Genomic DNA, 16,761 nt, shown 5'->3' with positions numbered 1-16,761 from the left:
AATAGGAATATTAAAGGAAAAATTGCAGGCCAAAGTCATTACTTATCAATAGTCACCTTGAATGTAAATGGCCTCAACTCTCAAGTTAAAGGACAGAGACTGTCTGAATGGATTAAAAAGCAAAACCCATGTATTTGCTGCCTACAAGGAACACATCTCACCAACAAAGATGCATGCAGACTGAAAGTGAAAGGAGGGAAAAAGATATTCCATGCTCCTTTTGATGATTATTCATGCACACACCTATACACATACACACAACACATATACATACACAGGTAAAAATATGTCATCTGACGTAAATGCAACCCTTATAGGCTAGGGATTAAAAGAATAGTTATTTCACTCTGGATATACTTCTGTAATACTCCTGAGGTATTCATTTTTGTCATATGAAGCTTCATTTTTAATTTTCAAAAATGCCTTCCAAGTTCAAGTTAGTGACATGCACATGTGTATTTAAATATCAATCAGTTCATAGTCAGTAGCATAATTTTAAGGATTGCATATAATTACCTGTGTCTTTTGGGGGATCCATATATACATATACACACATTGAATGGGTTTTTCACTCACATGTCATTGATGGATTCCACATAAGTAATGGGTGTTGTTTCCTTTGGGTTTGACCTAAGGGAATATAAAGATATATAGTCAGAAATCACACAGGATTTTATCTTACTACTTTTCTCAAATGACTACAGTTACTCTGGATGTGAACTGGTTGATCTTCAGATGGTCATGTTATATCACTGTTTGAACTTGGTAGGTATTTTTATTAGATATGTAACGTTATGGAGGCTGATGTAGTGGCATTGGTTAAGCTGTAACCTAGGATGCTTGCATCCCATTGGACACTGCTCTGCTCCCCTGCTGCTCCACTTCTGATCAAGCTCCCTTGATGTGTGCCTGGGAAAGTGGCAGAAGATGACCCAAGTTCTTGGGCCCATGCATCCACATGGGAGACCTGGAAGAATGTCCTGGATTCCTGGCTTTGGTCCAGCCTCATACCAGCTATTGTGACAATTAGGGAGACTAACAGCAGGTACCAGGAATACCAAAGAGAGATGTGTTGGGGATACAGCAATAAATCACCTTAGGGACAAAGTTCAGACTAGCAGAAGGGGCAATATGAGTTTTTGATGTAGGCAGCCTCATTGAACGATTACCAAGTTTTCCTGATGGGTTCTATTTTTTAGCTTTTATTTAATAAATATAAATTTCCAAAGTACAGCTTTTGGATATAATCTGATGTGTTCTACTGAGGAAGTGAATTGATCAATATTCAAGTTATCCCTCAGATCCAGCTGACAGACTAGGACAGCCAATCATTTTTCTTGGGGCACCAATCTACCTGCGCATGAAACACCCATACAATAAATGGGATATATTTCCAATATTCAGGAGTCAAAAACTTTCTTTAAAAAATGGCTGTAGATAGGACCACCTAAGGGACAAGTCTCTGGAATACACTTAAAGATCTTGCTCAGATTCTTAAATTGTGCTTATACAAGGCAGGGCAATCTGTATAAGCATTCATCTGATCCACCGATTTTAATTTTCATACAGTTTTAGCATTTTCATGCCAAGTTGTAAGCCCCTGTGTCACTAATAAAAACACATTCATGACCTTTACTGTGGTAATTAACAACATTTCAGGTGTTAAGACAAAACAACTGAAGCCCTTGTGGTGGCCTCTGTGTGGAATGGTTTCCTGAGTTGGTCCTAGCTTATCATTCCAGAATACATCACCCTCTGGTAGAGCAACCAGATTTCCCATAGGAAAAGCACAAAGTGATTGGTATATGCATGTTATCACATCATTGAAACTAGTGTTTTTAAGGGCATTTCAGGCATAGATTAACAAGGTCTTTATTCTGTGAGCTTGACAAATTTCATCTCTATACAGTTTATATTTAGCAAGGAAGAATGTGCAGATTGCCTATCATATTAACTAAAGTTGAAAGTTATGTTTAAGATTCAATATATTTGAATAATATCACTTACGTATTAGTATTTTTCTTTCGAGAGAACCAGCGATACTGACGATTCTTTTTGAATCTCTTCATATCGCCATGTGGTTAAATTCAATCCAAAATCTAAGAAAAGCAAAAGCACTTGTGAATTTTATATCCCATGTCTTTAGACACCTTTCATATCCTTCAAATTAGAAAGACTCACATAGAACTTATTAGGTATGGATCAACTGAATCTATAAACATAGGAAATCTACAGTACCATGTAATTTGATCACTCATGTGGAACATGCATTCTGTATTTGTGCTTGATATTTTAGTTCCAAAAGAAGAAAAAAACATTTTTTGAATATTCAACAACATTTAAGTTTACCTGCAGTACATTTATTTTTGAAACTTCTTGGTTGTTTTTTAATGATTTTTTTTTTTATTTCTTAGAAAGGCAGTTATAGAGAGAAACAGAGAGACAGAGCGAGCGAGACCTTCCATCTGCTGGTTCACTCCCCAAATAGCTGCAATGGCTGGAGCTGGGCTGATCTGAAGCCAGGAGCCAAGACCTTCTGGATCACCCACATGGATTCAGGAGCCCAAGCATTTGGGCCATCCTTGGCTGCTTTCTCAGGCCATTAGCAGGGATCTGGATTGGAAGTGGAGCAGCTGGGATTCAAAATGCACCCAAATAAGATGCTGGCACTGCAGGCATTGTCTTTACCTGCTATGCCAGAGCAGCAGCTTTACCTGCTATGCCACAGCACTGGCCCCAGAAAAGACATTTTTAAGATCACCCAATTGCTACACAGAATGCAGAAAGTGAAACAAAATCTATTCTACATCAATATCTGTATCATCATAGTGACTTACAATAGTTCCATCCTGAAATATTCTGCAGAATAAATCAAAGAAGTGTGAGAAAAAGAGATGTGTCCCTCAACATTATACCCAGTGGCTTTGTATCATGTAAGAAAATTGGAAGTCACTGGAAAACAAGACATTTCCAATCACATTGCCAGGGAAAAACAACCAGTGACTACACTTAGGCAGCCAGAATTGTGCCATAAGCCCCTAAACTCTTAGCAAGGAGAGAAAAATAAATAGAAAAGTAATTTTAAAAAAATAGTCCAATTTGGGCATAAATGTCAATTTTGAGTTTTGGACCTATGCTACAGGCACCTGTAACTTTCATACCTTTGAGTGGATACCAACTCATTGGTAAAGGAGGTAGAAATCCCCAAGCTCCCAGTCTACAACCTGGTGATACAGAGAAGCGGCAGAGTCACATCTTTAGATGTGAACTGGGATCAGCCAAGGCAAATTGGGATTACTAAGAATCTTCTCTTTCTTACTAAGGCTCAGAAGAGGCTAGAAACAACAGGATACAGTAGGTCTCATTCTTGTGTACTCCTGCAGATTCCCCTAAAAGGGAGCCAACTTTTTTTAGATCTTGATTCAAGTTTCTTCTCCTACTATCCTTCAGAATACCTTTTTCCCTTTTTTCATATTTTCTTGTATGCATGTTTATATAGCTTTTCTTGTTTTTAATTTCCCTAAATCCAAGTTTGTTAAGTCAAATCTTTACTCAATTCCTTGCCAGCAACAAGGTCACTGCTATTTAACCAATATCGACTTAGTTGTTCACTGGTCCCAGAGGGTAAGGGAGATTTGGGAGGTTCCCCAGAGGGTAGAGAATGGTGCTCTTCTCACCACTGGGCTCAAGGCTATCTTCCTATCTATGAGCCCTAAAGACTCCCAGCCAGTCGCCACTCTCTTCCCTCCCTTTTCTCCAGCTATACACCTCCATTGTTTTCATGAAAATGAGAAGGTAGGGGATAGAATGGGGGATCTTGCTCAGAGATCCTTACCACCATGTCCTATGCCTTTGGCTGCGAACATGCCAATGAAGGAACAAAAATTCCATGTCATGGCAACCACAGATTCTGGTGGTCCTGAGATCATTGTGAGGAAAGAATGGAATGAACTTGGTCCCAAACTGCAAAGATTTTTTTAAAGACACATACTGTTTGTTTTACAGTTGGGTGATAGAGTATACCAACATCAAATACTCCAGAAGAATAATCTCAAAGCAGAGATTATTCAATCTGTTTTTTTTCTCTTGTATATAATGGAGGGGATTCTTATATACATAGATACTTCAAAAACTAGCTTTATCTTCTTCGTGGTTTGGAAGACTCAATACAGTTGTCAGTTCTTCCTCAAAAGAGTGTACAAATTCAATGCAATCTCAATCAAAAATTCCATTAGGCTTTAAGAAAATTTTGGAGGAAATTGGCAAGTGTTTCTAAAATTCATGTGGAAATACAAAGGAATTAGCATAAACCAAACAACTTTGAAAAAAGAACAAAGTTGGAGGGCAAACATGAGTTGATTTTCAAAACATGAGTTTTGTATAAACAAAACGTATAAGACAGACTTAAGTAAAAATAAATCAATTAAACAATCAAAAGAATAATAAAGAATCAAAAATCAAGGTATATACCTACACAAATAGACAACAGAGATGGAAAGAGAAATCAGCCATGCAGAGTAGTATTTTCAAAAAATGGAGGTTTATTGATTGGAAAATCAACTTCAATATGTAAATCTCATCAAACCAAAACCCAGAGAAATAATTGTAAAACTAAAAGTCAATCAAATTTCAGGAGAATATTCTATGGCCTGTGTTAAGCAAAGTTTTCTAGACACAACCCCACAAAACACTATCCACAAAATAAAAATTGGCAAGTTAGACTTCATCACATTTTTAAACTTCTCTCCAAAAGACAGTTAAGAGAATGAGAAGGGATTTCACAGCTTGGGAGAAAATCATTCCAAAGCATATATTTTAAAAGAGACATCCAAGGTATTCCAAGATGGCAGAATGGGACTGGAGATTACTGCTCTAGTCAAGGGGAAGATAGTTTAAAAAAAAAAAGTGGAGATAGTGCAATCTCAGGGAACAGTTAAGAAGAAAACTGCAGTGGGAACTCCACATAAGTTAGAAGGATGCTGTAGATCTAAGTAGAGGGTGTGGACATGCAGCATGAACACAGACACAACACAGGACCCCAGCAGCCAAGAGCCTCAGCGACAGCTTTGGAGAGTGGGGTGAGAATAAACTACCAGCCACCAGCCATAAAGCTGTGGGTAGGGACTGGCATGAGTCTGGCTTGGAGCCCTGTGGCAGACAGTGTACCTACCATTCTAAAGAAAAACAAAGGGGCCTGTTTCTCTCTCCTCCTGGCCACCTTACAATGGCATCCTGTAACTACCTGAGAGAGAGCAGGCGCCATTTTGCACATAGGTAACTGCTGCACCAGCTTGTGTCCACTCAACCAGTAGCCACCCGAGAGGAGACGTCCTGAGTCTGGCTGGGAGAATTGACAAGGGGCTGGGTGCCCATGACTGTGGGAGCCTTGTGTTCAGGGACAGTGAAAAACTGTGGCTGTGTAAGAGGGTACAGCGTGTGGCTGGGTCTCTGAGCAGTTGCTCTGGGAAGCTCCACACACCCCAGTCTCCCTGATTGCCTTGGGAGGGCCATTGCTGAGGGATCTGTGCTCACATTGAAGCTGGCATAGATCTTTGTGTGGTTCTTGTGGCAGCATGGATGAATACTGCACCCACTAGTGATAGCACCCAGGCATTAGTTGCCGTGGAGGAGAGAAGTTCAGTCTGAGACTATGCCAGTAGAGCTGATCAAACCCTCACCTATAATAATAAAAAAGAGGACTGTTAGCATGTCAACTTGGTTGTCACCTTGGACATTCCCCTCACCTTGAAACACAGAACAGAGCTCTCTGTTAATACCCTTCATACACCTCTGAAAGAGCAGAGACTTCACTAAGCCATAGAGGCATAGTCCAAAGATAAAACCCATCAAGAGGAAAACAAAACTACGGATATCTCCAAAAATGCTTTAAAATAATTGCAGAAATTCAAGAAACAAAAATATACTACATGACCCCCAAAGGAACACAAAAATACTTCAATACTAAAATCTGAAGATGAAAAGTTTAATGAAATGCCAGTAACTAATTTCAAGAAATTGATTATAGGATTACTTAGAAGTAACCAGAGGCAAATTGAGGAATTACAGTAATCTTTATGTGATATGAATGAAAAATTTTCCATGAAATTAAAGAGGAATCAAAATGAAATTTTGTAATTTAAGAATTCAATAGATCAAATTTAAAAATGTGGAAAACTTTAACAACAGATTCGGTGAGGCAGAAGAAAGAATATCTGAGTTAGAAGACAAGTCTCTGGAAATTTTACAGTCAGACCAAAAAAAGAAGAAATCAGAAAAATTAAAAACAGTGTTGGAGATTTATGGGATACTCTCAAAGGACTCAACATGTGGGTCTTAACAGTTTTGGAAGGCGTGGAAAGAGAGAATGGATTAGAAGGCCTTTTTATTGAACAAATTACATACAACTTCCCCAATTTGGAGAATGAAAGGGATGCCCAAGTACAGGAAGCACATAAAACTCCTAATAGACGTGACCAGAAAAGACTTTCACCAGGAAACACTGTAGTCAAACTTTTGAAGTAAAACATAAAGAAAAGGTTCTAAAATGTGCATGAGAGAAATGCCAGATTACTTTCACACGATCTCCAATTAGACTCACAGCTGACTTATCAGGAAGCCTACAGGCTAGGAGAGAATGATGAGACATACACCAACTCTCATGAGAAAATACTGTCAACCCAGAATACTGTACCCTACAAAGCTCTCATTTATGAATGAAGGTGAAATAAAGACCTTCCATAATAAACAGAAATTGAAAGAATGTGTCTCCACTTGTCCAGCCTTACAAAAAGATACTTAAGCATGTGCAGCACACAGAAACAGAGAAACATGGTTGTCACTATGAAAGATTGTGAAGGCTGAAAATTTTGCAGTAAAAGTATCAAGGAAAACCAAAATAAACAATGGGTGTCAATTTTGTTTATTTTTTCAAAAAACCAGCTCCTTGTTTGGCTGATTTTTTATAATTTTTTTGGATTCAAACCTGTTGATTTCTTCTCTGATTTTAATTATTTCTCTTCTCCTACTATATTTGGGTCTGGTTTGCTGCAGATTTTCTAGATCCTTGAGATGAATTGAAAGCTCATCTATTTGGTGCCTTTCCAATTTCTTGATGTAGGCACCTATTGATATAAACTTTCCTCTTAACACTGCTTTTGCTGCATCCCATAAGTTTTGGTATGTTGTGCTGTTATCCTCATTTACTTCCAAAAATTTTTTGATTTCTCTTCTGATTTCTTCTATGACCCATTGTTCATTCAGGAGCATGTTGTTCAATCTCCATGTGTTTGCATATGCTCTAGGGATTCCTGAGTTGCTAATTTCCAACTCCATTCCTTTATGGTCTGAGAAGCTCCATGTGAAATCTTTACTTAATATATACTAAATCGATCTTTTGTATATAAAGATAATTGAAAATGAATCTTGATGTGAATGGAATGGGAGAGGGAGCGGGAGATGGGAGGGGTGTGAGTGGGAGGGAAATTATGGGGGAAGCCATTGTAATCCATAAGCTGTACTTTGGAAATTTATATTTACTAAATTAAAAAAATAAATAAAAATTTCATAAAAATGGGAATATTTATGGAAAAATGGCAGGACCAAGTCATTACTTATCAATAATCATATTGAATATAAATGGCCTCAATTCTTCTGTTAAAAGACACAGACTGGCTGAATGGGGGAAAAAGACCCATCTGTGCTGCCTACAAGAAACGCATATCACCAATAGAGATACACACAGACTGAAAGTTAAATTATAGAAAAAGGTATTCCACTCTAGCAGAAACCCAAAAGAGATGGTGTAGCCATCCTAATATCAGACAAAATAGACATTAAGAGAAAAGCTGTTGAAAGAGACAAAGAATGGCACTACATAATGATTAAGGGATCAATTAAACAGGAAGATGTGATTATAATAAATGTATATGCACACAATTGCAGGACACCCAGCTAGTAAAAGAAATGTTAATGGATCTACATCAAGCAACTCAACAGGCACCAAATAAATGAGCTAGCAGTGCATCTCAAGGACCTAGAAAAATAACAGCAAAACAAACTCAAAATTAGTAGGAGAAAAGAAATAATTGAAATTAGAGCAGGAGGATAAATAAATAAAATTGAAACAGAAGAAAAACATTACAAGAGATCAGTGAAATGAAGAACTGGTTTTTGAAGAAAATAAACAGAATACACCATTGGCCAACAAACCAAAAAGATAGGAATAAGACCAAAATCAATAAAATAGGGATGTAATAAGCAATATATTAACAGATATTGCATATATAAAAAGAATAATCATGAATTACTACAAAGAGCTGTATGCCAACAAATCCAGAAACCTAGAAGTAATGGATAGATTTCTGGCCACATACAACCCAAAATTAAGCCTAAAAAACCTAAACAGACCAATATCCAAGATGGAGATTGAATCAGTAATAATAAAGACCCTCCAAAATTATTTGCAAACTATGCAACTGATAAAAGATTAATAACCAGGGCCGGTGCCACCGCTCACTAGGCTAATCCTCCACCTTGCAGCGCTGGCACACCGGGTTCTAGTCCCAGTCGGGGCACCGGATTCTGTCCTGGTTGCCCCTCTTCCAGGCCAGCTCTCTGCTGTGGCCAGGGAAGTGCAGTGGAGGATGACCCAAGTACTTGGGCCCTGCACCCCATGGGAGACCAGGATAAGTACCTGGTTCCTGCCATCGGATCAGTGCGGTGCGCCGGCCGCAGCGCGCCACCCGCGGCGGCCATTGGAGGATGAACCAACGGCAAAAGGAAGACATTTCTCTCTGTCTCTCTCTCTCACTGTCCACTCTGCCTGTCAAAAAAAAATTAAAAAAAAAAGATTAATAACCAGAATCTACACATAGATCAAGAAACTCCACAATAACAAAACAAACAACCCAGTTAAGAGATGGGCAAAGGACTTAAACAGACATGATTCAAAAGAGGAAATCCAAATGACCAACAGGCACTTGAAAAAATGTTCAGGATCACTAGCCATCAGGGAAATGCAAATCAAAACCAGAATGAGGTTTCACCTCACCCCAGTTAAAATGGCTCTCATACAGAAATCAACAAACAAATGCTGGAGAGGATATGGGGAAAAGGGCACCCTAACCGACTGCTGGTGGAGTACAATCTGGTAAAGCCACTATGGAAGACAGTACGGAAATACCTCAAAAAATCTGAATATAGACTTACCATATGACCCAGCCATCCCACTCCTGGGAATTTACCCAAAGGAAATTAAATCAGTAGAAAAAAGAGCTATCTGCACCTCCACGTTTATTGCAGTTCAATTCACAATAGCTAAGACATGGAATCAGCCTAAATGCCCATCAACCAAAGACTGGATAAAGAAATTGTGGGATATGTATATGTACACTATGGAATACACAGCAGTGAAAAAAGGATTAAATCCAGTCATTTGCAACAAAATGGAGCAAACTGGAAAACTTCATTCTTAGTGAAATAATTGAGTCCCAAAGAGATAAATACCATATGTTCTCCCTGACCTGTGAGAATTAATAGTGCTCCTAAAATGAAAGTTATAGAAGTGAAATTGACACTTTTAGAAACACTAATTGAATAGTTCTTTTTCTGACTATCAAGGGACAGTTTTTTATTGTTACTTTTTATTTTGTGTTTCCTTTTTTTCCTTTGTGTTCTTTTTCTTTTCTGTTCTTCATACTATATCTTGAACTCTTTATGTAACATAGAGTTAATCATATGTATATAAAGTCAATTGATAAAAGATCCCAGTAAAAAATAAGAGGGGAAATAAGAGAGGGAAGAGGTAGTCTGTAACTGTAAAGCTGTATAGTTCTGCATACAGTCCTACAGACTTATTTCTAAGGGTACAGCCTAAAAACTTGTCATGGGACTCCAAACCCATGAAAATTTGTGGTATAAATGCCATCTTCATTGTTAAAGTGATCATATCAAATGTTAAAGTCAATATATAGATAGGCGTAAGTGTAAAAGTGATCATATAAAAATCATCAAGTGCCTGGTAATAATAATAGACAGAATTAAAAAGGAAGAAATGTCCAATATGGGAAGAAGTCCACACAGCAGACTCCTAGAACGGCATTTGCTGTAAATAACACTCTGACTTCAAAGTCAACCCTTAAGGCTTCCTGGTCTGGCTGAAAGGCCTTTGAGAGCATTTAAGGCATGGAAAGCCAAGTCTTTGTGGAAAAAATATCCTACACGAAGGATCTCTGTGAATCCTCAGTGGAAAGAAGGGGCCATCAAAAAAGGATGTACTTTTCTCTGAAAGGAAGAGAGAACTTCCACTTTGCTTATGGCTGTGTCCAAATACTGATGGAGTCTATGGTCACAAAAGGATTCCATAGCTTTGGCAGCCCATGCAAGATCCTTGAGTAAATATTGACATCATAAATAAGAGTGTTAATTGTTAAAGGAACAACAGAAGTCACTACGTAGTTACTCCCATATAGGACCTACAACCTTAATGAGTTGTATTATGAGATCTTGTTCTCAAACTGTATATGGTGTGTGGGGGGGGTGCAAACTGTTGAAATCTGTACTTAACATAGAGTTGGTCCTCTGTATATAAATCAAACTAAAAATGAACCATAATGAAAAAGGGAATGAAAGATGGATTAGAAGCTGGGATGAGAGTCAGAGTGGAAGGGTGGGTATGGGGGAAAGAACCACTATATTCTTAAAGTTGTACCTATGAAAAATGCATGCATTGAAAAAAAGCTTTAAAAAAATAAACACCCTCCCAACTAAGAAAAATCCAGGACAGGATAGCTTCACTGCTGAATTCTTCCAGATATTTAAAAGATAATTAACTCCAATTCTTTGCAAGTTATTCAAAACAATTGAAAGGCAGGGAATGTTACCAAACTCCTTCTATGAAGCCAGCATCACCTTAATTCCTAAACCTGAGAAAGATACAACAAAGATAAAGAACTACAGACCAATTTCCCTGATGAACATAGATGCAAAAATCCTCAACAAAATACTAACCAATTTAATCCAACAATACATCACCATGGTCATTCATTTGGACCAAGTGGGATTTATCGGTGGTATGCAGGAATGTTTCAATAGTCACAAACCCATTAATGTGATACATCATTTTAACAAGCTAAAGAACAAAAAAAACATGATTATCTCAATAGATGCAGAGAAAACATTTGATAAAAGACAACATCCTTTCATGATGAAAACCATAAGCAAATTGGGTATAGAAATGTTATATTGGGTATAGAAATATACCCAATGATTTATTGGGTATGATATATTGGGTATAGATATGATTTTATATACAGGAGATCCAAAAGACTCTATCAAGTGACTATTGGAACTCTTAATAAAAGTGTTTAGTAAAGTGGCAGTCTCTTCAACAAATGGTGTTTGGAATTCTGGGATTTTCCTATTTTCCCTCTAGGTCTTTCTATGGTCTCATGGCACTGATAGGACAAAATTTCTCTATCTTTGCCAAGGAGTTCAGAAAAGAAACAAGTTTTTAAAAAGCCAGAACAATTTATAACAAAGGTATTTATAACAAAGGTCTATCCAGGAAAGCAAAAGGCTATCTTTTCATCAGATTTATGTACTTTGGAAGAGGGGCTATATCCAACTCCAGCACTCTTTAACCTTCCTTTTGCTAGCCTTTTTTATTTCTTTATTTTTTACCTGAAAAGAGGGGCAGGGAGAATAATAATTGTGATAGTTTCATCCAAGCACTGTACCTATGTTTTCAACTAAGAGCTTTATAATTTTAGAACTTATATTAGATGTTTCATCCACTTTGTTTAATTTTTCTATATGGTATGAGGAAGATGACCCACTTCTGACATTTGCATGTGGATATCCAGTTGTCTTAACACCATTTGTAGAAGAGTTTGTTCTTTCCCAGTGAACAATTTTGATGCCCTTGTGGAAAATCAGTTGACTTTAGATTAATGGCTTATTTTTGCATCCATTGATCTACATGTTTATCCTTATTCTGGTAGTAAATAATTTTTACCACTGCAGTTTTTCAGTAAGCTTTGAAATCAGGAAGTGTGAATACTGCAAATTTGTTCTTCAAGATTGTTTGCTGTTCTGGGTTCCTTGTATCTTCATAGGAATTTTAAGATCAGCAAGTACATTTCTACAAAAAGGAAGCTAAGGGTTTGATAGGGCTTGAGTTGAGCCTGTTAGCCAGTTATGGAATGCTGTCATCTCAACAGAATTGTCTTCTACACACTGAACGGGTTGTTTAACCATTTATTTTGGGTCTTTTTAAATTTCTTTCAACAATGTTTCAGAGAGACTAGAAATTAATCCCCATAAATACAGACAGCTGATTTTTGACCAAAGTGCCCAGAACTTATATTAAAGAAAAATAGTCTTTTCCGTAAATGGTGCTGGCAAAATTGGATATAGAATGAAGTTAGGTTCCTGTCTCTTTCCATATACAAAAATCAACTCAAGATGGATTGTAGAGCTAAATTTAAAACCTGAGATACAAAAATGATGCATGAAAACAGAGGAAACACTTCAAGACATTGATGTAGATGATGACTTCTTGAATAACAAAAGCAAAAATGAACAAATGGGTTTATATCAAACTCAGAAGCTTGTGCTCAGCATAGGAAACAATAGAGTGAAGAGACATCCAACAGACTGTAATGAAATATTTTCAAGCTACTTATCCAACAAAGGATTAATATCCAAAATAGATCAGCAACTCAACAATAAGAAAACAACCAACCCAGTGAAGAAATGGGCAGAGGATCTGAATAGACAATTTTCAAAATAATACAAATTGCCAAGAAATATATGACAAAATGCTCAACATCCGTAGCCATTAGAGAAATGTGAATCAACACCACAATGAGACATCAACTCACCCCTGTCAGAGTGGCTGTTACCCAAAAGACAACAACAATGCTGGTGGTGAATAAGATACAGGGGAATCCTTATGCTGTTGTGGGAATGTAATTAGTGCAGCCACTCTGGAAAATGTATGGAAATTTTCTTAGAAACTAGAAACAGACTTGCCCTATGAATCGGCAATCACACTCCTGGATATATACCTCAAAGACATTAATTCATTTTATCAAAGATACATGGTCCAACATGTTTATGGCAGCACTGTTCACAATAGCCAAAATATGCAATCAACCCAGGTGTCCATTATCAGATGACTGGATAAAGAAAAAGTGACACATCCATACCCACACTGGAATATTATTCAGCTATAAAAATGAATTTCTATCATTTGCAGCAAAATGGTTTGAGCCAAAAGACATTGACTGAAATAAGCAAGATATATAAAGATGAAATACCACATGTTGTCTGTTATAGGTGGGAGCTAAAATTAAAAAAGGATAGAGGAGTTAGGAAAGTGAAATGGAAAGGATAAAAAGAAATATATACCTGTGTGTATCAGTTCTATTCCAAATACAGTGCTTTGTCAAACAATGTTTTAAATATTTGTTCAACAGATTGATAAGAATGATATGCTACTATAGGATTAATCCTTTAGTGACTTTTAACATTTACTTTATATGAGTGAATTTAGACAGCTTTTCACTTGGTTGTTGTTTATAGTTCTTGCCTATTTTCCTGCTGCACTATGGTCTTTTCATTTTTTTATTTTTTGAACTTTTTATTTAGTTGAACCATTAACCTTTGACTATAATGTAAATAATGTCATCCTAAAAAACTTTTAATAAAAAATAAAATAAATCTTTGTATTCTGCTATTTTCTATAAACCAGGTGACAGTAAGCCATTTATTCTGCACAAACCAATGCTTTTATCAAAGTTCTGCATTTTACAAGTCATGTTCAAAACACACACACAAATTAGCTTTTGTACACAAATGTTTATTTCTCTATTAAACATTCCCTTTAAACACAAGGAATGAATTCTAAATCTTCATAAAGATGAATTAAAAATGAAATCCCTCCAGTATAGTACGCGTAATTACTGTGTTCTTGGTCACTAATGGCATTTACTGTTTAACATCAAAAACAGACAGGTTATTTAAAAATCATGCTACTGGATTTCTAGCTCTTCTATGACCAGTTCTATACGGATCTGCGATGTTTAAAAGTCTATATCACCAATTTGAAGCAAGTTTAAAGTGTGAAACAGCTGTGCATCAAACACAAAATAAACAATTATAAGATTTAGTCAAGTTCATAACGAATGTAAGTGTTCTTATCATTGTAGATTCTTGGGTAATTTGCTATGAGAGCATCTTGTGAGCCAATGTAGATGGAGTTGTAAATTTTCCAATACACATCTCTGATTTTCAGGGCTTGGTGAAATAGACCCTGTAAACAATATTGCAACATTCTACACGGGCCAATAGCGACTCTCAGACCCACCAGAGCTCCCATAACAGCCTGAATTACGTGAGATGTCTCAAACACATTAGGCCATTGTGTGTTTGAGATATTGTGTCTTTTGAAGTCTTTTCACTTCCACTCCCCAGACACAATTTCTCTCCTTGAAACCACTTGATGTACTGTATATCAGTTTCTTGTGTCTTGTCAGGTATTTTTACAGCGAACAGCAAGGATGCATACTTATTATTTCTCCCACTTTTTATATTCTGCACGAACGAAATCATATTGTTAACTCTTTTGCCTTTTTAAATTTTGTTTTACTTTAAAATGCCTTGTAAAGTGCTCCCAACAGACCGGTTTGAAGCATTCGTCCTGTTTGAAGTAAATGTAAGCGGCTCTAACCGCGGGCTCTTCCCTCCTTCCTAGATTCCTTTTACCCAGGGTCTTTGCTTCGCGCTGGTGTTTGGCCCTTTGCCCCTGGCAGCACGAAGGACTCTGGCGCGTAGTGCTCGGAGCCTTCAGGCATTGGCTCGCCTCAGGATGACCAGCGGAGGGCGTCCGGGGCGCAGAGGAGCAGCTAGGCGAAGCCTCTTGGCAGTGCAGGACGCTGTGCGCACTCACCGGGACCTCTCCAGAGCGCTTCCTGCAGGGTCCCGCAGTGGGACTACAGGGGCGGGCAGGCAGTGAGGGCCCAGACCCAGGCTCCTGGAGTGCAGCCCGGGGCCGCTGGAGCTGAGGATCGAGGCCGAGCGATGATCCGTGATGTGGAGGCGCGGATGGCAGACAACCGCCCGCAGCCGCCGCCCGTCATCATCTGCTGGGTCTCCTGGAAGTGGGTGCTGGTGATAGTCCTCAGGACAATTCCCAGCAATCCGGCGTGCAGCGGAGCCGGGGAGCTGCCACAGCTCATCCCCATCAGCTCCGGCTTCAGCTGCTTTAAGGTGTACCCCTGGCGCTGAGGCGAGAACACGCACCACGTAACGCTCAGCCCGGGGGCCGTGGGCGGCCCCCTCAGACACCCTGTCCGCCACTGCCTTAACACCCGGGAATGCGGGACTGGGGCGCGGCCCCGCCCTCCGCCTCAGCGCCGCCGCCTCGGTTAGTGAGGATGAGGTAGAAGCGAGCACCCCGGACAGCGGCCACCTCTAGGTGAATGGGCGTCCGGGCGGGGCGCGAGGCAGCTGCGCCGATTAACGTCGCGCCAGGACAGCAGGTGGAGCCCGGGAGTGCCGGGCGGGGCGAGACTAGTTTTAAAAGCAGTCATTTGATTTGAAAGTTTTGTTATCTCAAAGTTATTCAAAATGATACGCTAATGTTCCTCTACCCTCTGTTCCACATTCATCTCAATACAAGGTGGAAACTGCATGAAATATATTCTTTCAAAGAGAGAAGAAACGGAAGTTCACATTGTGGTGCAGTGGATCAAGCCAGTGCTTGCAACACTGGCGTCCCAAACTGGAGCGCCAACTAAGTCCCAGTTGCTCTGCTTCTGATCCACCATTCTCCTAATGTTGCTGGGAAGGAAGGAAGTGAAGATGGTCCAAGTGCTTGGGCCCCTGCCATCCACGTAGGAGACCTGGATGGAGTACTGGGCTCCTGGATGCTCCACTCCCTGTCAACTCTGCAAGGTGTTCTGCTCTCTTCTTTATGGGTTTGTAAATAATCAAAACAACTTTTGAGGTGGGCATTTAGCTTAGTGGTTAAGGTGGCTTCATCCCTTACTGGAGTACGTGGGTTTGATAGCCATCTCCAGCTCCCAGCTCTAGCCAGTGCAGCTCCTAGGAGTCTCAAGTGATTATGTTCCTGTCATATAACAGGAGACCTGGACTGAGTTCCTGGTTCCAGGCTTCATCTCAGCCTAGTCATAGCCATTGCTGCCACTGGGAGAGTGAACCAGCAAATGGGAGCTGTCTGTTTCATATGTTTCTCTACTTCTCAAATAGTTTTTTAAAAACTGCTTCTCTTATGTAAATGTGGTGTGTGTGTGTGTGTGCACGCACGCTTCCTCTGTTCTCTCCTGACCAACAGCCCTGGACCTTACTTTGTTAGTGTTCTCCTAGGGAGTTGCCATCTTGGTAGGACAAACTGGACAAAGTCCAACAAGAGCCACAAGGGCACCTGTCAGTGTAAACAGATTTCCTGGGAGAGCCACAGGTGCTGCTCAGTCAGGCACTTAGGCATCAGGCAATCTGCAAGGATAACGGAGCATCCAGTGAAAAGCACAGTGTAAACCCCTCAATGGTCACCTCACCTGCAGCCCTGTCAAGGTGGGCTACAGTTACAACCACCCTCCAGATAGCCAAAGTCATGTGTTGTTGATGGGATAATTGGTGATTCCATTGCAGGCTGTTGAATTAAGTGAGCAAAGATAAACTTTCTAGGATGAACTAATTGGAATTATACTAAATATTTCTTTCTTACTGATTTATCCT

The 16,761-nt window shown here is 39.1% G+C and overlaps 1 protein-coding gene across 1 annotated transcript in view; it reads right to left on the bottom strand.

Annotated features, from left to right (window-relative positions):
* The window catches only part of LOC149124592 (phosphatidylinositol 3,4,5-trisphosphate 3-phosphatase TPTE2-like), a 42,352-nt gene extending 40,283 nt beyond the window's left edge, over nucleotides 1–2,069 (bottom strand). Inside the window, exons 1-2 of the mRNA XM_089303302.1 lie at nucleotides 2,008–2,069; nucleotides 577–630 (exon numbers count right to left, since the gene is read on the bottom strand). Coding sequence (XP_089159428.1) covers nucleotides 577–630; nucleotides 2,008–2,069 — 116 coding nt within the window. The remainder of the gene's footprint in view (nucleotides 1–576; nucleotides 631–2,007) is intronic.
* Between the last annotated feature and the right edge of the window lie 14,692 nt (nucleotides 2,070–16,761).

The sequence above is a fragment of the Oryctolagus cuniculus genome, chromosome 9 (genome assembly GCF_051225735.1).
Source record: "Oryctolagus cuniculus isolate XC-2025 breed Fujian yellow rabbit chromosome 9, ASM5122573v1, whole genome shotgun sequence".
Lineage (NCBI taxonomy): Eukaryota > Metazoa > Chordata > Mammalia > Lagomorpha > Leporidae > Oryctolagus > Oryctolagus cuniculus.
Note: the sequence above shows the minus strand (reverse complement) of the source record. Positions and strands in the feature narration are given on the sequence as shown.